General features: G+C 47.6%; 1 protein-coding gene across 2 annotated transcripts in view; it reads right to left on the bottom strand.

Annotated features, from left to right (window-relative positions):
* Positions 1–9,592: 9,592 nt before the first annotated feature.
* DIPK2B (divergent protein kinase domain 2B) overlaps positions 9,593–27,064 on the bottom strand; it is a 43,367-nt gene continuing 25,895 nt past the window's right edge. Inside the window, exons 3-5 of one of the 2 annotated variants that reach the window (XM_027609165.2) lie at positions 18,593–18,766; positions 15,559–15,847; positions 9,593–14,364 (exon numbers count right to left, since the gene is read on the bottom strand). In XM_027609165.2, the coding sequence (XP_027464966.1) occupies positions 14,024–14,364; positions 15,559–15,847; positions 18,593–18,766 (804 nt within the window). In that variant the 3' untranslated portion in view covers positions 9,593–14,023. The remainder of the gene's footprint in view (positions 14,365–15,558; positions 15,848–18,592; positions 18,767–27,064) is intronic. The other variant, XM_027609166.2, reaches the window with a different exon arrangement.

Here is a 27,064-nt window from a genome sequence, read left to right as displayed (position 1 = left end):
CTCCATTCAGCCTCTTAACCTTTTGGCAGCTGCTTCAAGGAACGTCACAGAGCCAGTTGAGACAGTTTCCAGAGTGCAACAGAGTGGGCATTAATCCCACAGTTTTGCTGCCAAACAGGAAGAGAAATGGCGACTTACAAAAAAAAAAAAAAAAGGCAAAGAAATAGTAGAATAGTTGGAGGCCAAGACTGCTTTTCACTGAAGGGCCAGGGTGCATCCCAAACTCAGAGCCGAGTTCTGTGTTGGGCTCAGTCTCCTCCTAATCTCAGAGGGCTGGCTCCTCTGACTTCCAATGTATAGCTTTCATGCACGGGTTCACGGAAAGCTCTATTATGGGCACTTGGATGGACAATACTCTTACTGTAACTGTAGCCAAAAATTATGCACGTGCAACCTAGACAAAAATTATCTATGTATTAATACCCTCCTTTTCTCTGAGCCCACGAAGGCCATAGGAACTATGGTTCTCCCACATCACTCAGGACGCTCAGGGGCAGCACACAACTCAGATGGGACCTGAGAGAAAGTAGGCTAGGACTGTAGCAAATGAAACAAAAGGAATGATACATGTGGAAATTAGTTTTTTTCCAACTTCCATTGTTAGTCACCCAGTTTCCGGAATTCTTCTGAAACTTGGTGTTGATTTGCTTTTAATTCCTGGGACTTAACTTGAAAATACTCATCAAAACGGGTTCAGACTTTTTTAAAAATAAGTTTTTATCTCGGTTCAAGAAAACAGCAAATCTTGGTGCCTCTGATGAAGTCTGTCTCGAAGTTAAGGCCAAGACTCGGAAGCTTGGTCAGGTCCCAGTCGGCCGGCCAGACTGTGGAAGGTGAGAAAAATCCCTGCTCTTTAAAAATGTCTGCATTTTTTTTCATAATAAAAGCAATACATCTAGATGATTTCTATTTTCTTCTTGATCTGTATTAATATTTTCAATTTTTCTATAATGAACACATATTTGGTATTTTCATTAGACTATTTTTTTTAAGTTCCCAAAGAATATTTGTTAAATACAGAAAAGTAGAAATGATTTTTTAAGAATTCAAAACCCCATTATCTAAATCCAACCACTGCTAATATTTCGGTATCTTTACTTCCAGTCTTATTTCTATGCAAGACTTTATTTATTAAAAAAAAAAAGAAAAACCACACAAAACCAGAAACAGCTCAACACATACAGAACGTTTGGTGATCTGTTAGTTTCACTGAGCATTGGTTCATAAGCATTTTCTCATGGTGTTGTAACTCCTCCATAAACAGTATTTCAATTTAGTTACATATATAATTATGTGAATGCAACCCAAATTACTTAGTCATTTCTCTGCTCTCGGGAATTTAAATTATACACAACTCTTTGCTATTTAAAATAATGGTGTGAGTATAATTTCAGTGCATAAATCTTCTCTTTCTTTTATTTAACATTTTGTGGTGTTGCATTAAAAAAAATTTTTTTTGAGGGCGCTTGGGTAGCTCAGTTGGTTAAGCGTCCGACTCTTGGTTTCAGCTCAGGTCGTGATCTCAGGGTCTTGAGATCGAGCCCCGTGTTGGGCTCCGCGCTCAGCGTAGAGTCTGCATAGAGTCTGCTTAGGATTCTCTCTCTCCCCCTCCCTCTGTCTCCCCACTCATGCTCTCTCTCTCTCTCAAATAAATAAATAAAATCTTAAAAAAAAACTTTTGAAGAAGTTATAGATTTATATAGTTTGGAGAGTCATATAGTGCTGCAGGGTTTGTTACAAAAACCAGCTGCCCCCACCCTTCCCCCTCCATTTGCCTTGCCCCCAGGCAAAAACATCTTTTAGCTAATTCTTTTACCTGCTATCACTTCTCTAAATAATGGGTTCGAATGTTCTGTTGTTAGCATCATTGAATCACCACTGTGGAAGATGAAGATTTTTTTTAGCTTTACTTTTCTTCTCCCTGGCTCCCTCTTCATGCACGCTCTTCCCATACTCCCAATGTAGATATGTCATCATTCTGATTAAATCAATATTTAGTGTTGTTAAAAGAAAATTTTCCACAGACAATTTACTGATCTGATAAGCTTTTATTCAGTGATTCATGAATTAGGCTGCATCCATCTAGCAGATAGAAAGGAACTCCAAAAAGTTGTGCAAGGCAAGAGATTTTTATAGACCAAAGTGAGCAGGAGTAAGGGAGTTATACTGGGCCTTTACTGCTTGGTTATATGGTGAAAAGGGAAGTTGTTTTTTTGTTTTTGTTTTTTTTTGTTTTTTTTTTTTTAGAGAGAGAGAGAGAGAGAGCACGCAAGGTGGGGTAGGGATAGAGGGAGAGAGAGAATCTTTTTTTTTTTAGGATTTATTTATTTATTTATTTTAGATAACGAGAGAGTACAAGCTGGGGGAGGGACAGAGGGAGAGGGAGAGAAGCAGACTCCCCGCTGAGCACAAAGCCCAACATGGGGCTCGATCCCAGGACCCCAAGATCATGACCTGAAACCAAGAGTCAGACGCTTAACCAACTGAGCCACCCAGGCACCTGGGGAGAGAGAATCTTAAGCAGACTCCACACCCAGTGTGCAGCCCATCACAGGGCTCTATCCCATAACACTAAGATCACGACCTGAACCAAAATCAAGAGTCAGATGCTTAACCAACTGAGCCACCCAGGAGCCCCAAAAAAGGGAAGTCTTGAAGCTTGTGCTGAGCAGGCTAAGTGCTGATTTGTTGATCTAGGACTTCCTTTTCCAGGAGAGCCGAGCATAGAAACTTGGTTAAGTTTTGGTTTGCTGCCACAGGGCTTAGCATGAGTGACTCCATCTTGGGTCTAATCTGGTGCCTTTAACAGTGTTTAGATAACTCTATCTATGTAAATGCCCTGTAGTATACAATGCTCACTTTTCCTTTCCTGGGAAACTTCTAATTTTCTCAGAAGTTCTTAATTGTGTTAATTCTTTTGCTTGTTTCTCTCTATACTTATTGTTAATTCAAATTCAAAGCCTTCACCAATGGTCTAAATCTTCTCTCAAAACATTCAGATGCTTCAGGTTTGCGTGAGTTGCATCTTCCTGACAGAATGGTTGAAGTCTTCTGACCTGCTTCCCTGTGCACTGGGTGGCCCCATACCTGGCACACGGCTGTCTTCTGCCACCAGGGACTCCTTTCCCCTTTGTCCCGTGCCCAAGCCCTTGTTTCCTACACCTCGGGCCTCCTTTATCTTGGTCTACTGCTCTCTTTGGTAGAACACATCCTCCCATAGCTTCCTAAGACAGGATGCTTGAGAATGGAAACTTCTAGAATTTGGATGTCTGGAATTGATAGTTTAGATATAGGACTGATTGATGGTTTATTTGGGGTAGAGAATTGAAGGGGGGAAACAATTTTTTTTCAGAATTTTGAAGTTGTTGTCTTCTGGCTTCTAGTGTTGTGAGAAGTTTGAGGCTATTCTAACTTCTGACCCTTTTTCGGTGACCATTTGCCCCACCCCCAGCCTCCTGAAACTTGTAGGGTCCTTCCTTTGTCCCCAGGGCTCTCAACACTCATGCATTGTAATGGGCACTCCAAAAGTCCTTCCAATGTCAACACTAATGATGTTTCATTCTGGGAAATTTAATTTTCTTGTTGATGATCTCCCCCTGTGTGTGTGTGTCTATTTGTCTGTGTGTGTTTCTGTTTGTGTGTCTGTGTGTGCACATGTGTGTCTCCATGTCTGTGTCAGTATCTGTGTTTGGGTATGTGTGTCTGTGTTTCTGTGTGTGTCTTTGTGTGTTTATGTCACTGTGTGTGTGTTCTCTTTGGAACTCCTCTTATTGGATATGGGACCTCCTGGACTAATTCTGTAATTAAGTTTTTTTTCTCATTTTTAGTCTGACTTTTGCTCTGCTTCCTAGGAATTTTTCTACTGCTCAACCCTAGGGAAATTTGGAGCACCAAAATATGTGATAATAATAAATTATAACCCATTGAATAAAATAATCTTCCCATTATTATTCTGGACATAAAAGAGATATGAAAGCAAAAAGAAAATAAGAATCCATGAGTCCATATTTACATAAATGTATTAATAAGTAAGTCAGGAGGAAGAAAAGTTCTTTTGCTTTACAGTAGAATGCCAACTAATACATGTAAAAGGAATAATAAAATTTTAAAAAAATCATCATTTGGCAACCACCATAGTAATAATTTATTCAGGCAAAATCGTCAATGGATGCTAAAACAAATGGGAGGAATTTTGATAAATAGAGGATATTTACAACATCTCAAAGGACTTCTTCTCCAATTACAGATTAAATTTACAGTGCTGGGACCTGGTAGACCTCAAGTTAGCCAAGTGAACATCATGAATAATGGGACAAACTGACCTCATATGTTTTCTGATAGGGAACAACAGACAAACCCAAACTGAGGGAAATTCTACAAAATAACAAGCCTCTCCTCTTCAAAGATGTCAAGCTGATGAAACACACACACACACACACACACACACACACGCAGGCTGAGAAAATGCTCCAGATTAAAGGAGACACGCCAACTAAATGCAGTATATGATCCTGAATTTTATCCTGGGCCAGAAAAAAATTTCTATGAAGAATATTACTGGAGAAATTAGAAAAATTTGAATAACGGCTGTGGTCAGATAACAATGTTGCATCAATGTTAATCTCCTGATTTTGAGAATTGTGCTGTGGTTATGTAAGCCTTTATTTTATTTTTAGGACATAAACCCTGAAGTTTTTAGGAGCACATCTGCAACTTATTCTAAGATGGTTCAGAAAACAATGGCTGAGGTGGGGGGGATGTGGGAGGGGGAGAGAAAGAGAGAGAGAAAGATGGAGGAGGAGAGACAGGGAGGGAGGGAAAGAAAGAGAAATGAAGAGGGAGAAAATGAGAAAGCAAACATGGAAAGAAGTAAACAACTGAGAATACCAATACAGGGTCTATGGAATTTATGTGTACTTTTCTTTCAACTTTCCTGAAAGCCTGAAATTATTTCAAACCAATATTAGAAAAAAAAAAACAAACAGAAAAAGAGAAGGAAGGGGGACCTAAAAAGACGACGAGGTGCTCTGGCCAGCCTATGGGGATTGTCAGCTGTGATCTTCCCTGTAGAGACGTGAGTTGGGGTGGTTGGGGGGCTTGCGATGGCAGGAGTTTTTAGCTTTTTCCCTGGGGGCTCCTTGGCCAGTTCTCCTGCCTGGGGTGGGAGGTGGAAGGACAGAGAGCCTGCCAGCGCAGGGGAAGGCATGGAGCATCTGCTGTGCACACATGCCCTCGATCCCCCAGTTTTCAGTGTGACCTACTATTCTAATCTCTGTGCTGTCCCTAAAGACCCTTGGACTCACTCTCCCCAGGGAAGGAGTTTCTGATCTTTTGTTGGCTCTTGGAGGGCCATCACTTGGCCATTACTTAGCTGTGAAGTTTGGGGTGGGGGTCGGGGGGCAGGGGGTGGGAGATCTGGGTTCCATTTGCTACTTCTTTTTTTAAATTTAAATTCAATTTAATTAATTAACATATAGTGTATTATTCGTTTTAGAGGTAGAATTTAGTGATTCATCAGTAGCATAGAACACCCAGGGCTCATTCCTTATGCCCATCCCCCAGTCTCCCCATCCCCGCACCCCTCGCCCCTCCCACAACCCTCAGTTTGTTCCCTAGACTTAAGAGTCTCTTATGGTTTGTCTCCCTCTCTGATTTCATCTTATTTTAGTTTTCCTTCCCTTCCCCTTATGTTTATCTGTTTTGTTTCTTAAATTCCACATATGAGTGAGATCATAGGGTATTTGTCTTTCTCCGACTGACCATTTGCTTCTTAAAATAGCCTTTTAAGACTTATCCTTATTTCAGCCTTCCCCCTCACTTCTTGAAGGATCTGGTGCCACCAACTCCTCAACTTTTTGAGAGATTCTGTGGTGTAAATTGTGATGGTTCTCGATATTCTTTGCTGCCAGCTTCAGATTCCGTTCTTTTGGTCCTGCTAAGTTATTTGCTTTCCAGCGTTCAAAGTTTTGTTTCTATTTTTTTCCTCTCATTTCCTCCTGTGTGCTAGTCAATGCCTATTAAAAATTCCACTTACTCTCATTTTTGTAGAGGTTACAAGTGTTCAGTCGTGATTTTTAACAGTCAGTCTGTGACTAAATCTCTCTGCATTCTTGATTACTTCCTTTGGGTAGCATCCCAGAAGTGAAATTATTGGGTAGAGTAAGCAATCCTTTTTGAGGCTCTTGATGAACTTTGCCAAATTAATTTTCATTAAGATTATATTTTCACCAAATTTCCATGACTTGCCTCTTTTCCTGACTATTTTCCCTGCCTTGGGTAGAATTGTTACAAAAATAAAATACGAAAATATGCGTTATTTTAACCAGGGGAATGTGAACTCACTTTTGGCACATATTCCCCCCTCGAGAATGATTTTTGAGAGAGAAGCTCCAGGTAGGGGCTTGAGGCAGAAAGGTGGATTCGGCTAAATAGGGGGAGTGCAAGGGTGTGAAGGGGGATTTTAACTTGTGCTATACGCTCTCTCTACGCAAGGTACCATGGTTTGTGTGTAGAGGGGGAAGGAAGCAGAAGTGAGTATGTAAGCCCCAGGTCTCTGCTGCTTTCCAGTGTGGTAGGGGCGGCCCTGGCTCGAGTATGGGCACATTCACTTGAGCCAATTGAGTAAGAGAGGAGCAGAGAAAGAGCAGTAGCAATGAAAAGGCTTGTAGTCCATGAGCTTCACCCTAGAGTAAGCCCCAAATGGGAGACCTGAGCCTTCCTTTTTTTTTTTTTAAAGATTTTATTTATTTATTTGGGAGACAGAGAGAGAGACAGAGAGGGAGAGCACAGAGGGAGAATGAGAGGGAGAAGCAGATGCCCCAGTGAGCAGAGAGCCCGATGCGGGGCTTGAACCCAGGACCCTGAGATCATGACCCAAGCGGAGGGTAGACACTTAACCTACTGAGCCACCCAGGCACCCCGTGAGTTGTCCTTTTAATCCAACTCAGTTTCCATGTTTTTTTTCATAGTCAGGACCATCTTATCACATGGGTAAAGCTTTCACATTTTGGGTGATGTCTTTTGTTGTATACAGCACAGCTCCAATATGCAAGCCAGCTTCCTCACCTGGTGCTCAACCCCAATTTCTGCCTCATTCCCCGAGTTGCTTTTTTTTTTTTTAGTTTTTATTTTGGAATAATTTTAGACGGACCCAAACGTTCCACACCAGTATACAGAATTCCCATCCGATTTCCCCTAATGTGAACATCTTACCAACCATAGGAAAATTATTAAAACTAAGAAATTAAGATTGATGAAATCCGATGTACTAATCGAATAAACCTTAACTGGGATTTCACCCCTCATCCCACGGAGAAAAAGAGAAACAGCCCACAATAGCTGGGAACTAGCCCCTTGGTGGAGTTCAGGGCTGGCCTGACCCCCACCTCGGGGCCTCTGTGTTCTTCTTGAACATAAACAATCGCTCAGATCACGAACATCAAACAAGTGCACTCTGTGACCACAAAGAACCAAGACAAAACAAGGCCACGCTGTACTCATGTCTGAACACAAACAACAGCACGAACATTGTGGAACCAAAAATAACCGAACGTCCCCTTATCCTGGCTACTACGAGTGACTGCTGTTTTCCAAACGACAGCGTTAGCTTGCTTCATCCCCCCTGTCCTAGAGGTAAGATTTATGGAGGTGTACAGTCATGGAGTTACCCCCACTTCTTGACAGCATCCAATCCAGAGCAAAGCCCCACTCCCTTGAACCCTCTCCAAACTCACCTAACAAGCTCTAATCCTCTACAAAGTCCTTTCTGCCCCCCAGTCACTGAGACACCTTATGGCGCTCCGTGGTGTGCATTTCCCCCGTTGCCATGAGCAATAAACCCAACCTGTTCCACTTGGGGGTGTGTTCCTGGTAAGTTTTGGCTGGCGGGTATTGACACCACTGATGTCCCTTTTCTGGGCCAGGATCCCATCGAGGACCCCACATTGCATGTAATTCTCACGGCCCCACTCTGTGATAATTCTCTAGTCCTTCCTTGCCTTTCATGGCCAATTGTAGGATGTCCCTCGATTTGTTGGGTGTTATCTCATGATTTGATTGAGGTTTTGCATTTGGGGCAAGAAAACCTCAGAAGTGATGCTGTGCCCTTCTCAGGGCATCATCTCGGGGGCACATGATGTCTATGTCACTTATCACTGCTAAGGTGGACCCTGATGGCTTGGCTAAAGTTGTGTCTGCCAGGTTCCCTCACCATCAAGTTACTATTTTTCCCTTCGTTCTTAATGAGTAGACTCAACTCAAGACAACTTTGAGTTGATGTAAATGTCCTGTGTCTCCTACTTTCATCTGGTTTGAGCTCCCACTGAGGATTCTTGCCTGCAATAATTATTAGTGTGGTGTTTGCCAAGTGGTGACTTTTCACTCCCATCGTTTCTTCTACACTTATGAATTGGAATTCTACCATAACCAAGAGCTCTTGCCTCCCCCGCTTACTTACTTATTCAAGTATTTATTTATATCAGTATGGTCTCCTAAGAATTGACTTTAATTATGGATTATAATCTATGACTAGCACTATTTATTTTGTAGCTCAGATTGTCCCAGATTTGGCAACTGGGAGTCCCTTCAAGTTGGCTTCTGTGTCCTTTTGGCATGTCCCCAATTTTGTGAGCATTTCCTTTCTTTCTGGCAGCACAAGATTATTCCAGAATCATCTTCTGCTTTCCTAGTCTGGGAATTAGCCATTTCTCCAAAGAGCTCTGGTTTCTTTTACTGGAGAAACCAAGACCTGGACACCAGGTAGTGGGGTGTCGCTGCTTATAGGCCTTCTCAGAGACAGAGCTGGGAAATAGAGTTTTAACACTCCCATCTGTATTTCTGTATCTATCCATCCGTGTATCTACAGCAAAAATCCTGTGCTTTTAGTGATACGTCCAATTCCAGTCCAACCTTAGAGGGTTGACGTTTGCCTTCCCTCCTTCCTTGCTTGTAACTCCTTTCTCCAATGGTAAGAAGCCCATCTCTCATTACCCACAATATATTTACTTACCTGCTCAACACTTAAAATAATTTTGGAACAGGTAACCCACATCCCCATGGGAAAAATTTTACTAACTAGAGCACAATTTTTTGTGCATGGTTCTTTGTCTCCTTTCTCTTTCTAAATCGAGGTGAAATTCATATAGCACAAAATGAACCATTTTAAATTGTGTGCACAGTTGTTTTTGTCTTTAGCCTTATACTGTTGTAGTTGAAATGCTTACTTTTCAAGTTACTTAGGCTAGTTCTTCGGTGTGGTTATCCTAGTCATGTGTAACACAGTTAGGTCCACTCGTTATGGTTTGTATTACATCTTAGTGCAACCCACATCCTGGGGGATCTTAATTATTTATTTGTGGGTTGGTTGAGGCATTCCTGTGGTTCTAAGAGTCACATTTATACAAAAAGGTATACCCTGAGAAGGTTGACTCCCTCTTCGTCCCTACCTCCATTCCCATTCCTCCCTTCTTTCCACCCCATTCCCACCACCCCCTTTAGGTAACCAATCTCATTAGCTTCTGGTTTATTCTCTCTCTCTCTCTCTATATATATATATGTATATGTATTATATAATATCTTATATATAATATATATTTGTATCACAAGTGAGCAGATACATAAATATTTACTTATACTCTTTTTTTCTTACATGAAAGGTCGCATCCTCTAAATACTCCTGGTGTTTTGCTTTTATGTTGTTCTTGTTTAGCTGTGTATCTTGCAGATCTTTCCTTATCAGTTCATAGAGATCATCCGCATTCATTTTCAAAGCTGCATGGCACTCTACTGTGTGGAGGTATCATGGTTTATTCAACCACTCTCCCATGTACGGTCACTTAGGTTGTTTCCAGTATTTTCAATTATAAGCAACACCGCAATAAATACTTTGACGTGCTGACTTTTGCAAGAGGGGCTGGTGCAGGATCTGACACCCTAGTGGGATGGGGGTGCTCCCTCTCCTTGTCTGCTCCTACAAAGAGCTACACGGGGTGGGCCACTTGAACTCGTTGCCCAGCTCCCCTTTGAGGGCCTGTTCCTCTCACTTGCCTTTTGGAGGGTCATTATATCTGCAAATTCACCGCCCCCTGCCTGGGCGTTGACCCTCCCTCATGTCTTGCAACTGCAACTGTTCTTAAACAGTGCCCTGAAGAGCTGCAGACAGACCAAGAGTATACCTGTGCGCACGTGAGCCCAGCTGCGCCAGAATACGTGGGCAACAGGCCTGGAGTGGGCAGAAAAGCCACGTCTCCGCACACAGGCTTTCAATGGGCCAACATGGCTTCCGCGTTTCTCTTCAGTACTGAGCGCGGATGGACTTCCCAAGGCCTCCAACATTACCTGCTTGAGGAGGATTCCCTTCTGAGCCTGGGGGAGGGCTGGGCTGAGGAGGTGTGGACAGTGGCTGCCCAGCTGTCATTCATGATCAAGCCAGAGTCTGGTTAGCAGGAGGCCATAACAATGGCCCCAGTCAGACTATCAGCCTGCGGCATCCTGGCTTCCTTACGGGTCCTCTGGGCTGGAGCAGAGCCTTGGGGCCGGGATCAGGGGGCCTCCCAGAGCCTGCCACACTCTCCTTGGCTCTGTGAGGAGCCCTTTTGGGCTGGGAGACCCTCTGTTCTTGCCCTACATCTGCCTTCAAATACAGAATGCCTATATGTGCCAGGCTCTTGAGAGACACTGTATTATTGAAACAGGACAGTAACCCTGCGAGGGCAGAGCCTTTCCTCCCCATCTTATGCAGGCTCAGAGAGGTTAAGCAACTTGCCCAAGGTTACACAGGAATCAGCCGAATCATTACATGAAACCAGGTCTGGCTGTAGATCTTTCCCAAAAGAAGACAAGTCCAGCAAAGTATTGATTTATTTAGCAAACGATTTATCTTCTAACCCTCGAGGAAACCTTCAGGCTCATGGAATCACTGGCGGGCAGAAGACAGATGCTACAGGAGAGGCCTGGAAAAATGGTCACTTTGAACGAATTGCTTGAACCCGTTTCCTCCTTCGAAGAGTCGGACTTGCCCGCCAGGCTGTGGTTCTGCCCACGTCAGTCTGCGGCAGGTGGAATGTGTTCTCGTAGCTCAGTTCCTTTGCCATGGTGGTTGTTCCGTATTTTGTATACGGCCTCTGGTCCCGCACCTCGTGCCCTTGGTGGTGGAGGTCAAAGGAGATGCCAGCGAACCCCAGGGACATTCTCTGCCGAGGTGAACAGTTCATATTCTCCGGCACCCAGGGCCAGCTTCACGGGCACGCAAGCTCTGCAGTCTCACAGGGCCTGCGCTTGGTTTCATGCTCTGTTGTCTGGCCAGTCTTAATAACAGGAGGCCCCACTTTCTCATTTTTTGCATGAGGCCCCGCAAATTAGGGAGCTGGTCCTGCAGGACAAAAAGGCAGTAGCTAGCAAAACTCTCAGGGAAGCCGCTCTGTCCTGCATATGGCCGGCAACGTGTCTTCGTCTGTTTGGGTGGCTATAACAAAATACCATAGACCCGGGGGCGGGGGCGCTGACAAGCAACAGACATTTATTTCTCACAGTTCTGGGGGGCTGGGAAGTCTGAGATCAAGGCACTGGCAGGTTCTGTGTCTGGAGAGAGACTTCTTGCTGGTGCATAGATGGCCATCTCCTTCCTGCATCCTCATGTGGCAGGAGGGGCAAGGGGGCTCCCTGGGATCTGTTTCAGAAGGGCACTGATCCCATCCATGAGGGCTCCACCCTCATGAGCCGATCACCCTCCCAAGACCCCAGCACCTAATACCATCACACTGGGGTTTAGGATTTCTAGAGAGGAATTCTGGGGAGACACATGAGTCTAGAGCACATAGTATGTGACAAACACCAAGCAAAAGGGCCTAAAGAGTGTACTGTTTTTCGAGCACCTGCTCTGTGCCCGGCCGGGTTGCTGTGGAGAACACAAAGTGCCCTCACCACCGCCATCCGCCATCCGCCATCTGGAGGCTGCTTTCAGCCGGATGGGAGGGTGGGACACAGATCTCTCTGGAATACCCTTCGGATTAGCTTCACATGGGCACAGACCTATGGTTAGGGGTACAGAGAGGGGATTCAGAAAGGGCTCCCTGGGGGCCAGGCTGTCAGGAAAAGCTCTGGGTCAAGGTAGGACTCAGACAGGATCTTATATGATGCATGGAACTTGGTAAGTGGAGAAATGGAACCGTCTGAACCTCAGCCCTGGGTACAGATGCATACAACACACTCCCTCATGGTTGGGCCTGGCCTTTGAACCCACCCCTATAGACTGGACTTGGGGAATATTGCAGGTTGGGTCAATCCTCACCCCTCCCGACCAAGCCAGAAGGCCACCGTCTCCAAGACTCTCAGGCAGCCCAGGCCTGCCCTTCCAGAAGCTTGGCCTGCCATCCTTGCTATCATGGTTGCCCCGGGAGTTAGTGCCTGGAGCCGTCAAAAGGCAACCCCCCCCCCCCCCAAGGCAAGCAATCTGGTAGACAATGAAATAAGACGTTTCTTGGCCCATCTGTAAATGTGAGTGAAGGGGCCCAAACTGGGTAGGACAGGGTGTGAATCAGCAGCTGAAGGGGAAGGCAAGAGGAGCATGGACCATCTCAGCAAGTTGCTCTTCCTCCTGGGCCTCAGTTTCCCTGTCTGTAGTATGAGACTTATTAAGTCAGGCATTCTGACCTAAAGGTGGTGATTCAGAGGGAGACGAGAGGACGACTGGGAGGTCCCTAAGGGTCGAGGGCTGACGGGGAGGCTGGACAAAGGGCCAAAGAGCCCCCCACTAAGGCTTGAGGGGTCAGGGCAAGAATCCACATGGAGGCCCACATACCATGTGACTAAATATTTCAAAGGTATAAAGCAAACTAACACATTGTTGAATAGAATACGGTCTGTTGGCTGACCTTGAAAAAACACTGTTGCAACGACCCGTAAGGCCGAGTTCAAGGGAAATTCTCAGACTCCTTCGACTGCTACACTGGAGGCCACGGTGAGGACAGAGCTGGCCTGGGGCCCCGGCTGTGGCTGGCGTGTCCTGTTCAGGCCTCCTGCTCCAGGGAGCAGAGCTGGCTGCCGGCCCTGCGCCTCACTCTCAACGCCGTTTCTGTGGGGAGGCCAGGGTCACACTTCCCACGGGCTCTTCCCTGCCAACAACTGAGGGCAGCAGGGCCCTGTGGAACCTTCCTTTAGATATAGCGCCGATGCCACTCTTAGAATGCCCCCACTGACCTTCTCTCCCTCACTTGGGCTCAGACTGGCAACACCGCCTTCTTCCCTCCTACACAGCGATCTTCTTTAATATGATCCTTGCCCGAATCACCCTCGTCCTGACACCTGCTTCTCAGAGGTCCCGGACAAACACGTTGCCCAATCCCCCCTCCCCCCCACCGCTCATCTGTTCTCAGCCGGGGCTCCTTCTCACGCCACGAGGTGCCTCACAGGAGCACCCGGGACCCCAGGCACCCAGACTGTGCACCTGTCCTTGCGTTTCCTTGGCCTGCGGTCTCCTCACTCCGTGGCAGTGTGGGCAGCACGGCGGAAGGGCTAGTGCGAGGGCCAGGGAGCAAGAAGGGGGCCCCTCATGTTTGAGCCTGACACGGTCCTGGCCAGTGGCCTCACCTTCCCCCTGCCTTCCCTCCATGTCAGCCTCCACCTCCACGCTCTGTCCCATGTGTCCTGCCTGCGCACGCTTCCGGAACACTCTCTGTAACCACCTGCCCATGTCCCTGGCCCTTCACATCCCTGTCTTCTTTCAGTAACTCAAGAGTCTGGTGGAGAACAGAGGACACTGAAGCTCAGCGAGATCCAGTGAGTGTCTGCGGTCGGTCTTCTGCCGCCCAGCCCCGGGCTTCTCTGTGATGCTGTAGCCAGCAGGGGCAACCGTGCTGTGCGGCACGACTCCCCTCTGGTGTCAGAGTGTTCCTTCGTTCCCGGGAAATGAAGGTGCCTCTCTCCGAATGTCCCAGGACGGAGCTGCTTCTTTCAACCTTGCAGCGACCAGCCTGGGCAAGGGAGGGCCAGGGACATTGTCCCCGGAGGCCGGCAAGGCTCCAGCCGCTCAGAACTTATCATTATACTTGCAGTCTGGGTAGCGGTAGGCGAATCTGGGGTCACAGGTTCTCAGGGGTCTCAAGATGTCCTTCAGCCGGCTGGCGGCCCCGAGCACTTCGGGGTCGGGGTGGGCGCCCTCCCCACACTGGGCAAGTGCCGTGTCTATCTCCTCCTGCACCGGGGAGGGGAACTTCCCCTGGAGGAGTCGAGGTAGCAGCTGCCGACACACGAGCACCAGGCTCTGCTTCTCCGGGATGGTGTAGCAGGAGGGCAGCTCGGCCTGGCAGCCCGAAAGCAGGCAGCTGAAGATGTCTTTACTCTCTCCTGCCCCGGCAGCTGCCGGGCTGCCTAGAAGAGAGATGCACAATATTACACACCCTACGACCTGCGCTCCTTGCAGGGGAGTGGAGCGGGGGGCGGGGCGCCACTAATTAGAATTGCTGGATGAATGTTCAGTGTCCTAGCATCTCCTGTCACCAGGAGATTTAGAGCTTGGGGACACAGTGGTCCCTGCTGAGGACAACACGGGAGGGACTCTCTGTGCTATGGCGGGAGGAGGCCACGGCACGGAAAATGCGCTGATCCCCGCCAGAGGTTGGGCTTCTAATTGTAGGGCTCACCCCCACACCGTGATTCTCCCGTTATTATTGTGGAAGGAGTGAATGCAGGAAATGCCTAGGACCGACCCGTCTCATCCGCCCGGGTGAAGTACAACGTTGGGAGAAAGAGCAGGTGATGCAGAATGTGCATGCAGGGGGGCCAGTGGGACTGCCCAGCGCAGTGGTTTCCGTCGCCCCAATATTCTGCCAACAGCCTCGTTTCTTCTGACTCGATTCTTCTTAAGAAAGGCAACTCAGGAAATGAGTCAGTGCGGTTTCACTGGTAGTCTTCAGAGGCCTTCTCATATCAGCAAAATCAGAGATCAGAGAAGAAAAGAATCCGTCCTGTGCCTGGGCTCAGAAAATGTGGTCACCGCTCGGGACTGGGATGTTCAAAGAGTTCTAGAACGCTGGCTGAGCCTGTGCGGGCAGGGAGAAACCCGATTCTCTCATATACCACATTCGATGCCATGCTCTTTTGTTTGGAAAGTTTAGAAAAAGCAAAGGTGCCCAGACGGATGGCACCGTGGACCAGGGCATCAGCCAGATAGGGACGTTTCAGATAAAGGCTGGAAACATCAGAGAGAGAGGCTCCGAGGGGGCGGATCCGGAGGTGGGGCGTGTGTGAAGGCGGGCAGGGCAGGCGCCCCGTGCCACACAGACGGCCTGGGACACCGGCAGCGCCCTGAGGGTGTAGGCGGGGCCGCGTGGCAGAAGGCCGCCATGGACAAGGTCAAGTCCGGTTCCCCTTCGAGAGGGAGTTGGAGCCCAGACTCAAAAGGGGAAGAGGGACATTTTACGAACTGGGACTGCTCTTACGGTGACACACGGAGACCGGAATGGCCCGGGGTGCGCCCCCCCTCCACCCCAGTCACCCCCTCCCTGGCCCCTGTCACCCTGACTTCCCCTCTACCAGCTGTTCAGCCAGGCCCATGCTGGGTACCTTCCTGCTTGTCGATGACGCCCAAGGCGCTGGCATCCCGGATGAACAGATGCCCATTGTTAAAGATGCCAAACGTGCCCGCGTCGACGTGGGTGAAGTAGAAGAAGTAGTTCAGGTCATTGCTCCTCAGGGACTCGAGGACACTGAGGAGCTGGTAGGCCAGGTCGGCCGCCTGGTCCGGGGCCGCGCCGTAGAAGTCCCGCAGCGGGCTGGTGCTGGTGCTGACCGCCAGTCGGCCGCAGGAGCCCAGGTACTTGGGCAGCGGCCAGCCCTCGGCGCCCGGGAAGATCTGCCGAGCAGGAAGGGGGAGGCATTCGAGGATGAGAGACAACAACTCGCCCCTGCCTCTCGCCAGGAGCCCTCAGAGGGATGAGCCTCACCAGGCCCCCTCCGTCTCCGGACGCCTCGGCCACGTGTCCCTCAGCCTATTCTGACCTCTTGGACCAGGGACCCCCCCCCCCCAGCTTTCGTTCCATGGTCGATGGATGAAGGCATTCAGAAAAGGCAGTCCCTATGTCCATGCAGCGGTTGCATTTCAACAGGTTCCCCAAGCGAGAGCCGATTTTCCGTGGGCTTCCAGATTCAGGGGACTGTGTTTATTTTAAAGAGCTGAAGAGTCGAAAAAAATGTGACTCGTTTTTGGGATTTCATGGGCAGCCCTGCCTAGGAAGAGGCCATGGGGTGAAACAAGAGGGTCAAATTCAGGCCGATGTAAAGGAAAATATTTTCAAAAATAACAGTGCAGGCACAGGTTCTGGGAAAGAGCAAAAATCATGACAGTGGCCCTTGGTGGCTTGAGTTTTGGGAACCACGGCGCTGGCTCTGGGTGAATCAGCCTGACAGGGGTAACTACCTACTCACAGATGCTGCACCTGCTCCCACCCCCCGACTGACTGGAACCTTCTGACTGCCTAACACTGGTCTCCAGAAGCACACAGCCCTGGTGGGTCTCCTGGGTGTCCTGGTAAGAGCACCACACTCGTGGATTTCTGAGATGAAAAAGGAAGGAAGGAATCCTGGCTACTCTTTTCTTGACTATTTATTGAAGCAGCTGTGTCTGGAATGGTGTTTCTTTGAACGAGGGAGAAATGACAGAAACTATAAATAACCACTTTTTTTTTCTTCTTTTCTTTCCTTAAAAAAAAAAAATTATCCCCCTCTCGGACAATTTTCTGGGGTCTTCTGTCCATTTTAACCCACCCAGCGGTTGTGAAGAACCTTTTCTTGCTTCCCCTGCCCACCCGGGACCTCTCCCACTAAGTGCTGTGGAGGGAGGTCCCGGGCCCCCCCCCCCCCCCCGCCCGGCGAGGTCTAACTGCGCAGCCGCGGGGTCATCTCGGGGTTGGACAAGGGTGACAAGATCCAGGCTCTTCCCGGGTGGGGCCCAGGGTGGATGGAGGGACCTAGCCCAGGCCTCTCAGGAGTCCGCTGCCACCACTGAGGTTAGGATGCTGGGAAAAGCAGACCCCTGAGAGGGACAGCCAGCAGTTCCTTCTTCTCCAGGATTTAAAATGCCAATGTTACTAGGCAGGCTTTAACGAATGGACCTTGCAGTCAGACAGCTCTGGGTTTGGGTCGCATTGCTGACATTAGCTAAGTGACTGTGGTCAAGTCACCTCACATCTCTGAGCACCCCCTACCTCATCTGGAAAAGGGGACAATAATAATATTTCGGTGGGGTTGTGGAGTCATGATGTAAAACATTCGACACAAAACCCGGTACACAGTAGGTGCTTAATAAGTAAGAGCACCTCATTGATTATATATCAATATATATTAATTATTCATATATTAATAAATATGCATTAGACAGGAAGTTATATATTAATAATTATATATCACATTATATTATGATTATTAATATATTATATTGTCCATTATTATAATATATAATCATATATAATTATATAAACTATATATAATATATTAATAATCATATAGATTATTAATAACCATATAGATTATTAATATATTATCATATATGTTACATATGATAATATAGTACATAATTGTTATATATTATATAGTCTATATTATAATATTATATATTATATAATTATATTAATCATATATAATCTATATGATCATTATGGAATATGCATCATATATTATATATATTATAACGTATATGATTATTATATATCATTTTATATATCATATAATATATTACATATTGTGTTACATATAATTATTATATATTAGTTATATATTATGTAATTATATATAACAAATAATATCTAATAATTAAACATCATATAATTAGATGTATCATAAATAACAAATGGGAAATAATTATATATAAATATATTTATATCAGTTACTATAGACTAAAATGTGTAATATAACAATATAACAATGATTACTGATTATGTATCATTAATAATTATATACAATTATATTTAAAATCAAATTGAAAGGATGAAATTAATGATTAGGTAGAATTGTGTGATACGAAACATTGTTTTTGTTGCGGCGTCTTCCTCCTCTACTTGCACCTTTCCTTCTCTCTTCTTTCCCCTCTGTCTCCTATCTCTCCTCCTTCCCTCATTCCTCCTCCTCCTCCTGCTCCTCCTCTCCCTCCTCTTTCTCCCCCCTCTCTCTAGCCCTCCTCCTTTTTCCGTTCCTTCTTCCCGCTTCCCAGTTTCCTTTGTGCCCACACCGTGAGCGTCCTGACCCTCGGGATTTGGGGAAGACCGGTGTGATCGGGCTCCACACGCTCTGCGGATGCTCGCTGACTTGCTAAGTGTCTGTCTCCACCTCTGGACTGGAAGCTGCAGGGAAATCGGGGCCACCACGACTGCCTCGTTGACCAGGGTCTCCCCGGGTTCTAGTGCACCCTCATTTACTTGACCATTCCCCTAGTGATGGGCATCTACCCTACTTCCATTTTTCTCTCCTTTCCAGGCATGGCTGCAGGGCACATCTCCCAGGGGTGGCCCCAAGGCTCTGGGTAAAGGGGAAGAGAGCTCAGCCCAGGGCTGGCCCCCTTGGAGCCCGACATGAAGCCCCTCCCTGGGCGGAGGTCACTGCATACCTGCAGGAGGATGGGATGAGCATTGACAGCCAGGGTGTAGAGCAGACGCAGCTTGTCTCGGTCTGTGAAGTGGTCCATGAAGATGCTGCCGGCATCGGCCACCTCAGCATAGCGCCGGACCACACGGTCCAGGAGTCGCTGCGACGGGCAGCGCAGGAAGGGGCTGGGGAGGCCCTGCAGGGGGTGGGTGGGAGAGACCCCAGGAGGGGAGGGAAGAGGTGCTGAGCTTTCATGGGGAGCCATCAGGATGGGACACAAGCAGGCTCTGCTGGTGGGGGAGACACCAGGGTTGGGGGACAAGACGGACCCCGTCGGGGAGAGACCCCAGGTCAGGAAGGGGGCGTCTGAGCACTATTGGAGGGTGGAGTGTAAGGGGCTGTGCAGGCGCGGGCTGGGGGGCTTGGGGAGAGACCCCGAGGGCCAAGGAGAACGGACTGAGCCATCCTAGAGGCAGGGCAGGTGGGCACTGGGCAGGTGGCGCACCCCAGCGTGCACTCAACACGTTGGAGCACTTGCATCTCCACCACCATCGCACCCCCACTCCGCCTCTCCACAGAGAGCCAGTCTCAGGCTGGATGAATCAGATCAGCCCTCTGCCAATGACCTTTAGATTCCTTCGACCATTTCATGACAATGTCACCACAGTTGTGGCACTAACACACCTGAGCGTCTTCCCATGTGTGACTTTGTTCTTTTTTTTTTTTTTTTTTGTGGTGGTAGAGGTCATATTTGCGTCATTCCAGATTTTTTTTTTAAAGATTTTATTTACCCACCTGAGAGGGAGAGAGAGAGCGAGAGAGCAAGAGAGCGAGAGAGAGAGCATGACCAGTGGGAAGAAGGGCAGAGGGAGAGGGAGAAGCAGATTCTCCGCTGAGCAGGAAGCCCGACGTGGGGCTCGATCCCAGGACCCTGAGATCATGACCTGAGCCGAAGGCAGCCTCTCCACAGACTGAGCCACCCAAGTGCCCCTACTTTGTTCTTCTTGGGATAAAATTGGGAGGCATGGACCTCTGTTTATTTTCCACGACCTTCCACCCCACCCCTGTACCTTTCTTTTCACATTGAACAAGCACAACAAACCCAACCTATGAATAAAAGGAAAGAAACAGTTAAAAATAGGGGCCTGGGGGCCAGTTGGCCAGAATTCAGCTCCGGGGCCACACCAACCAGCTAGCTGTGTGACCTTGGACAAGTTCCTTACGCGTCTCTCTGTACTATGGGTTACAGTTTAAGGAGAGGGTGCCAGTAAGAGCACACTAAGAGATCATGAGGATCAAAAAAAAGCTAACAGGTGTAAAATACTAGAACAGTGCCTGGCCAGCAGGAAGCACTCAATAAATGCTATCTGCTCTTATTAAATGAAAAAAGTTTAAACTCGGGGCGCCTGGGTGGCTCAGTCGGTTAAGCGTCTGCCTTCGGCTCAGGTCATGATCGCTGGGTCCTGGGATTGAGCCCCACATCGGGCTCCCTGCTCCGCGGGAAGCCTGCTTCTCCCTCTCCCACTCCCCCTGCTTGTGTTCCCTCTTCGCTGTGTGTCTCTCTGTCAAATAAATAAATAAATCTTAAAAAAAGTTTAAATCATCGAACATTATATCAAAAACTAATGATGTACTATACCTTGGCTAATTGAATTAAAAAAAAAAAAAGTTTAAACTCTCAGCACAAAGAATAGCGGTGATAGCCAATGATAAGCAGTGATAGCAAGAGTCCGGCTTTGCCGGTAACAGGATTTTCAAGTTCTAAGAGCCTGGCTTCCAAGATGAAAGATCGAGGGCAGAAAGTGTGCCCCCAGGTGTCTGTAGATGGTGTTTGCAGGCTGCCTGCCTAGCGGAGGTGCTGACCGAGTGAGCCGTGGGGGTAGGTGGCAAGAGGCAGTCTCCAGAACCCCGGACACCCGGGCACGGGGCAGGGCCAGCAGCCTGGAGCCCTCCCTCTCCCCAGCCAGAACCCAGGAGGGTTGGAAGCACCACTGGGAGCCGGGAGAGGTCTTGAGAGTCTTGGACGTTGATGAGGGCATGGACAGGCTCACAGGGTAGGATGCTCAGCCATCCCTGTCTGCTTGGGACTGAGGGTTTCCTGGAACGTGGAGCTTTCAGAGCTAAAACTGGGAACCTGAGACAGTTGCTCGCTCACTCTACCACAGGGTCCCAGCTGGACTGTGGCTTCTGCTCCCAGACAAGGACTGGCAGAAGCCAGCGTGGATGCTTGTTGAACTACCATGATCCGGGTACCCAGTGAACCCCTGGGCTCCCCAGGGACGGAGGGGGCTGGTCCAAATCCTGAAGTGACTGGGCATGATGAAATGTGACTGGGGTTACCCGACAGTGTTTAGATGCCACTTCCTATGCCCAGGGCGGTGAGAACACAGGAGTTGAGCTCAGGGAGAGAAAATTAAAGAACATTCCATGTTGGCACCTCTGAGTCTGTGAGTGTCCAATTCATGTGCACTCCAGCCTTCGGGAACGTGTATAGATGGGAGGAGAGGGTACAAACCCACCACGTGCCAGGCAGTGGGCTGCTGATTTCCCATGTGATTGCTCATTTAATCCTCCCAGGCACCCAGGAGGCAGGTGCGGTTATGAGGCTCCTTTTGCAACCGAGGAATTGGAAATCTGCCGAGTGTAGGTAAGGGGCTGATTCAGGATTTGAACCTAGTATGGACTGCATGTTTGTTCCCCTGCCCCTCTTCCACACCTCCCCCCCCGCCCCCGACCGCAATTCATATATTGAAACCCTAATCCCCAGTGTGATGGCATCAAGAGGTGGGACCTTTGGGAATTAACTAGGCCAGGAGGGCAGAGCCCTCATGATGGGATTAGTGCCCTTTTAAGAGGAGCCGTGAGAGCACCACGTGAGGATACAATGAGAAGGCAGTTGTCTGCAAACCCGGGAGAGAGCTTCTCCTGGGAGCCAACTGGCTGGCACCTTGATCTTGAACTTCCCAGCCTCCAGAAGTGTGAGAAATAGTCTTCTGTTCTTTAACCCACCTAGTCTATGGTACTCTGTTATAGTAGCCCGAGCTAAGATAGGACCCAGTCTGTTCAACTCCAATGTCCATGCAGTTTCCCCTGTAATAGGACCTGCACCCGCCCCCTGGCCCCATAAGCTACCCAGGTGGAGACCAGAGAAGATGATTTGAAGCTAGGAGAACATCTCTTTGCTTTTCTTTTTTCTTTTTAAAGATTTTATTTATTTATTTGATATAGAGAGAGAGCGAGAGACAGCACAAGCAGGGGGAGCAGCAGAGGGAGAGGGACTCCCCTCTGGCAGGGAGCCCCATGCGGGCTTAATCGGAGGACCCCGGGTTCATGAGCCAAGCTGAAGGCAGACGCTTAACCGACTGAGCCACCCAGGCACCCCCATCTCTTTGCTTCTGATAGTCTTTCCAAGGCAGCCTGAAATTCCACCATTCCAGATAATCCCTGGGGACTGGGGGAGGTAAGTAATCTCTTCTCTCCTGTGAGAGCCAACTCTCAAGTGAAAAAACCTCTGGGAGAGGTAGGACACTAATTGGCCATAATGACAGCAATAATAATAGGTGATCATTATTGAGAGCTTACTATACGACAGGAATTGTTCTAAGTCCCTCACATGTAATGTATTCTTTCATTCATCCTTACAAGACCCTAGTGAGGGAGGTACTATTAATATCGATGAATTCAAACATTTTCTTGGACCTAGGAGTTCATTTTTTCCTTCTGATTCTAAAAGAAATGAAAACATGTCCATGGGCCCCTCCGAATCTTCTTGGAGGACAGTGATGTCCAGGCTGAGGCCTGAAGTGTGGGTAGAGTGAACCTGTAGAGAGGGTGGGAGAGGATTCTATGCAGAGGGAACACCTTGCATTAACCTTGAGATGAGAAAGAATATGCTGGACTGCAAGTAGGTTAGTATCCTTGAAGGTGAAGTATTGCTAGTAACAGTTGACAGAGAAGAAGCCCAGATAGCAGGAACATTGGAGTCATTTTAAGGAATTTTAATTTTATCCAGAAGGGGTGGGGAGCCACTGAAGGCCTTGAGCAGGGGAGGGATATACTCAGATATGCATTTTAGGGAAAAGATTCTGGGTGTAGCGTGAAGTGTGGATTCAGAGGAGTGTGTCCAAGACTGCTATTTATGGACTCCTGGATGTTAGTGAGGCATATGGCTGCCCAGAATAAAGATTACATTCTCAGCTTCTTTTGCAGCTAGGTGTGGTAGTGTGACTAGGTACTGGTCAATGAAATATAAGTAGAAATTTCTGGGAAGGATCTTTTAAGGGAGAGGGTGTATCCTTCTCCATCTTTTTTTTTTTTCCCCCCCTGGCTGGAATGTGGAAGTGATGGCTGGTGCTTAGGCAGCCATATTGGATCAGGGCTTTGTAGAGGAGCAAAATGAAAGTAGCCCAGACCCCTGAGAATCACAGAGCCACTACATCAGCCCTGGATAGCTATGTATTAGTTTCTTTTATGTAAAAGAGAAGAATATTTTGATCTTGTTTAAGCCACTGTTATTTGGATTTTTTGTCATATGCAAATGAACCTAATCCTAAATATCACAGGAAGAAAGAGTGGAGGCGGGAAAGTCAGGAAGATGCAGGGCTCCAGGTGTGAGATGAAAGAATGAAAAGATTTGAAGATATTTGTTGGTGGTAGAATTTATAAGCCTTGGTGACTGGCTGGATGGGGGAGGAGGGGCAAGAAAGAGGGAGGTGTCAGAGGAAGTACCACCAGAGGTATCATTTGCTGAGGTGGTTTTATTTTTTAAAAACTTTTTTAAAGATTTTATTTATTTGAGAGAGAGAGCAAGCACCAGCAAGGTGGGGAGGGGGTGGAAGGGCAGAGGGAGAGGGAGAAGCAGACTCCCTGCTGAGCAGGAAGCCCGACTCAGGGTTTGATCCCAGGACCCCGGGATCATGACCTGAGCCGAAGGCAGACGCTTAACCGACGGAGCCACCCACGCGCCCCATAAGGTGGTTTTAAAACATGTTCACAAACTCTTTGACACTCCTCCCATCAAGGGGTGAAGTCTAATTCCCCTACCTGGAATCTGGACTGGCCTTGGTGACTCAAGTCTAGTGACTGGCACACTTACAGGAGTGATGCTACATGACTTCTGAGCCTCGGCCATGAAAGGTGACTCAGCTTCTCCTTGGCTCTCTCCTGTGTCCAGCCACCATGCTGTAAGGAAGCCCAGGCCACACGGAGAGAAAACAAGATCCCCAGCCTTCACCCCAGCGGAGTGCCTAGCTGACAGCCAGCCCCAACTTGCCAGCCACGTGACTGAGCTATCTTGGAAATGTCTCCTCTTGTGCTGCATTGAGCCACGTCAGCGGATGCCACGTGGAGCTTGGTGAGCCTTCCGCTCTAAGCCCTGCCCAAATTGCATATTTATGAGCAAAACTGATGATTGTTGTTGTTTTAAGCCACCAAGTTTTGAAGTGGTTTGTTACACAGCAATGAGTAACTGATATATTTGCAGAGAAGGTTCTGGGCCACCTCTTGAACTATAGCCAGAAAAGCTTGAAAACTGTCTTGTACTCCAACTCCCTTTACAGGGGCAGCAGCTGCTGCTCAGGGTCCCCCTCAGAGAGCGGGGCTCCATCTGGTTCTGTTTAGTGTGTGCTGGCCACGTGCAAGCCCACAATTATATTGACTAATGGCAAACAGAATTGGGAAATTAAACATTTTTCAATAAAATCAAGACTCATTCCAAAGCAAAATACAGCCTTTTTGGGGATGCCCCACTGCTCTGGAGTTTCCAAATCACTCCTCCCTTCCACATACATGGGCCACAAGGCTAAATCAGCACCTTCCAATGAGAGGCAAAAGGACAACCAAACCCTGGTCCTCTGTTGCCCTTCCCCTCCCATGCCTGGATTCCTCATCCTTCTCTTTCTGGTCTGGTGCCATCCCTTAGGGAACCAGCGAGCCCGTCAAAGTCTTCACAGTGTGGGGCTAGTGACTGGGCTTTTGCTCTGCTCTACGGTCACCTAACAGGGGCCTTCTGTGCAGTGGGGTACAGAGAGCGATAGTCACACTTCTCCCCCACAATCCCTAACGTCTACATCAGTCAATAAAATTTATTGGGTATGTCCCTGTGATGGTGTTTCATGAGTTAACTTGGCTAAGCTGTGGTGCCCAGTTATTCCATCAAACACCAATCCAGGGGTTGCCGTGACAATATTATGTAGACGTGGTTAACATCTACAGTCAGTTGACTTAAAGGAAGGGAGCTCGTCCTCGATAAAGTGGGTGGGCCTGATCCAACCAGTTGAAGGGCCTTAAGAGCAAAACGAAGGTTTCCCTGAGGAAGAAATTCTGCCTGTGGATTGTAGCATCTGTTCCTGCCCAGGGGACTCGACTTACTGGCATGCCTTGTGGATCTGGGACTTGCCAGCCCCCATAATGGCATCAGCCAATTCCTTGACATAAATCTGCTTATATGTATGTATATATATACACACACATATAAAATATTATGTTATATATAATTATAGATTATACAAAATATTTATATTATATTAGTTAATAAATCACATCACATTAATATTAATAAGTTATTAATATTGTGTTTAATATATTAATATAATATATAAGATATGTTACACACAGATTATACACTGGCGCTAAAGGAAAAGCACTTGTTCATTGTGGAAATGACAGCAACCGAGATCAAAATCTAGGTTTGCTTTCACTTTTGAAGCGTCTAGTGAAATCAGACTATGCAAGATGTAACTTCCCTGATGAGTTGTTTGACCTTCGGTTGGCTTTTACCCACATTTTCGAGTGTGTTGGCTCAAAAAAACATCATCAACCACCAAGAGTGTCCTCATGTAAAGGGTTCTTACCAGAACAGAAGCATCAGGGGTAAATTGTCTAGACAAACGATTTCGTGACTCTGTTGGAGGTACTTAAGAAGTAAAAGAGCTATGCTTGTTATTCCTTTCTAGAAGCTAGAGATAAGAGAGTTCATCCATAGGTGGAGCGAAAAGGGGATACCCCGCCCCCCCCAGCAGACCACAACTGAAAGTTATATGGATCTCCAGGCACCATGCCAGAAGTGCCCCAGCTCCTTCTCAAGTTCTATCCCATGGGTGAGATCTGCCCAGCCTGAGGGTGCCCACCGGAAGTGAAAGATGGCAGCAGGGGGACCATGCCTCAGTTGGGGTTTGACCGCCAACCATGAGAGAATGTCGTGCACCTGCTGCCCATTCCCGCTGAATTCAGGACAACAGCATGGGGAGCTGCTTGCTGCAGAAGCCTCTGTAGTGATTGCTATCGGAAAACATGGTTGGCATGACAGGGGAAAGGAGAGTAACACTTGCTAGAAGTTTTAACTGGGGGCAACTGAGTGGCTCAGTCGGTTAGGCGTCTGCCTTCCGCTTAGGTCGTGATCCTGGAGTCCCAGGATCGAGCCCCACATCGGGTTCCCTGCTCAGCGGGGAGCCTGCTTCTTCCTCTGTACCTCACCTCGCTCGTGCTCTCTCTCTCTCAAATAAATAAATAAAATCTAAAAAAATAAATAAACAAAAATTAAAAAAAATAAAAATTTTAAGTGTCAGGCCCTATGGCAAGCCTTTTCATGGACATTATCTTGACATACACAGGGACTCTGAGCCTTTACTTCTCTCTTGGCCTGGTGACTATCCTAGAAATTTAGTGATTGCCTAAAAAAGGGCTTCAAAAATTTGTGGAAAATTGGGGCTCCTTGGTGGCTCAGTCAGTTAAGCATCTGCCTTCAGCTCAGGCTCAGGTCATGATCTCAGGATCCTGGGATCCAACCCCACGTTGGGCTCCCTGCTCAGTGGGGAGTCTGCTTCTCCCTCTCCCTCCGCCCTTGCCCCTCCCTGCTTGTGCTCTTTCTTTCTCAAATAAATAAATAAAATCTTTTTAAAAATTTGTGGAAAATGCAATGACATTAATTTTCATAGCCCATGCTGGCTAATGCAAATGGTAGACTGTACCATCACGCCATCTAGCAAAATGCTCCCATTTTCCAGATAAGCCATACTAAGGTAAGAACTAGGAAAGGGAAGTGACTCATTAAAGATCATGATGCTTATTGGTACCCAAGCCTGCTTTCATACCCAAATCTCAGTAGGGCATCAAAAATGACATTGGTGATTTCAGAGTAGGGTAGCATGTCCTAAACTTGACCAACAAGCAAAGGCTTCAGAGTGCTATAAAAATACAGAGCCCTAGGACCCATCTAGAAATTCTGAATAGATAGGTCCAGTGAGGACCTAGGGCTCTGCATTTCTGACAAGTGTCGTGGGTCGTTCTTTTATCAGGTAGGTGGGAGTGTGGGATGAGGGGACCAACTGTGTTTCAGTGTTCCTATCTTGGGAACTTTGGAAGAAGTTCCAAGGCAGAGTTCTTTCTTTATTTGGGATACAGATAAAAACGATCTCGCACTCTTGATGGCAGAATGTGGACATCCGGTAGACAAGCACTTCCCTGTCACTCCTCAGTCAGTTGGGAACTTTGCCCA

Source organism: Zalophus californianus, chromosome X (genome assembly GCF_009762305.2).
Source record: "Zalophus californianus isolate mZalCal1 chromosome X, mZalCal1.pri.v2, whole genome shotgun sequence".
Classification (NCBI taxonomy): domain Eukaryota; kingdom Metazoa; phylum Chordata; class Mammalia; order Carnivora; family Otariidae; genus Zalophus; species Zalophus californianus.
The sequence above is the reverse complement of the archived record's forward strand: the minus strand, read 5'-3'. Positions and strand labels throughout refer to the sequence as shown.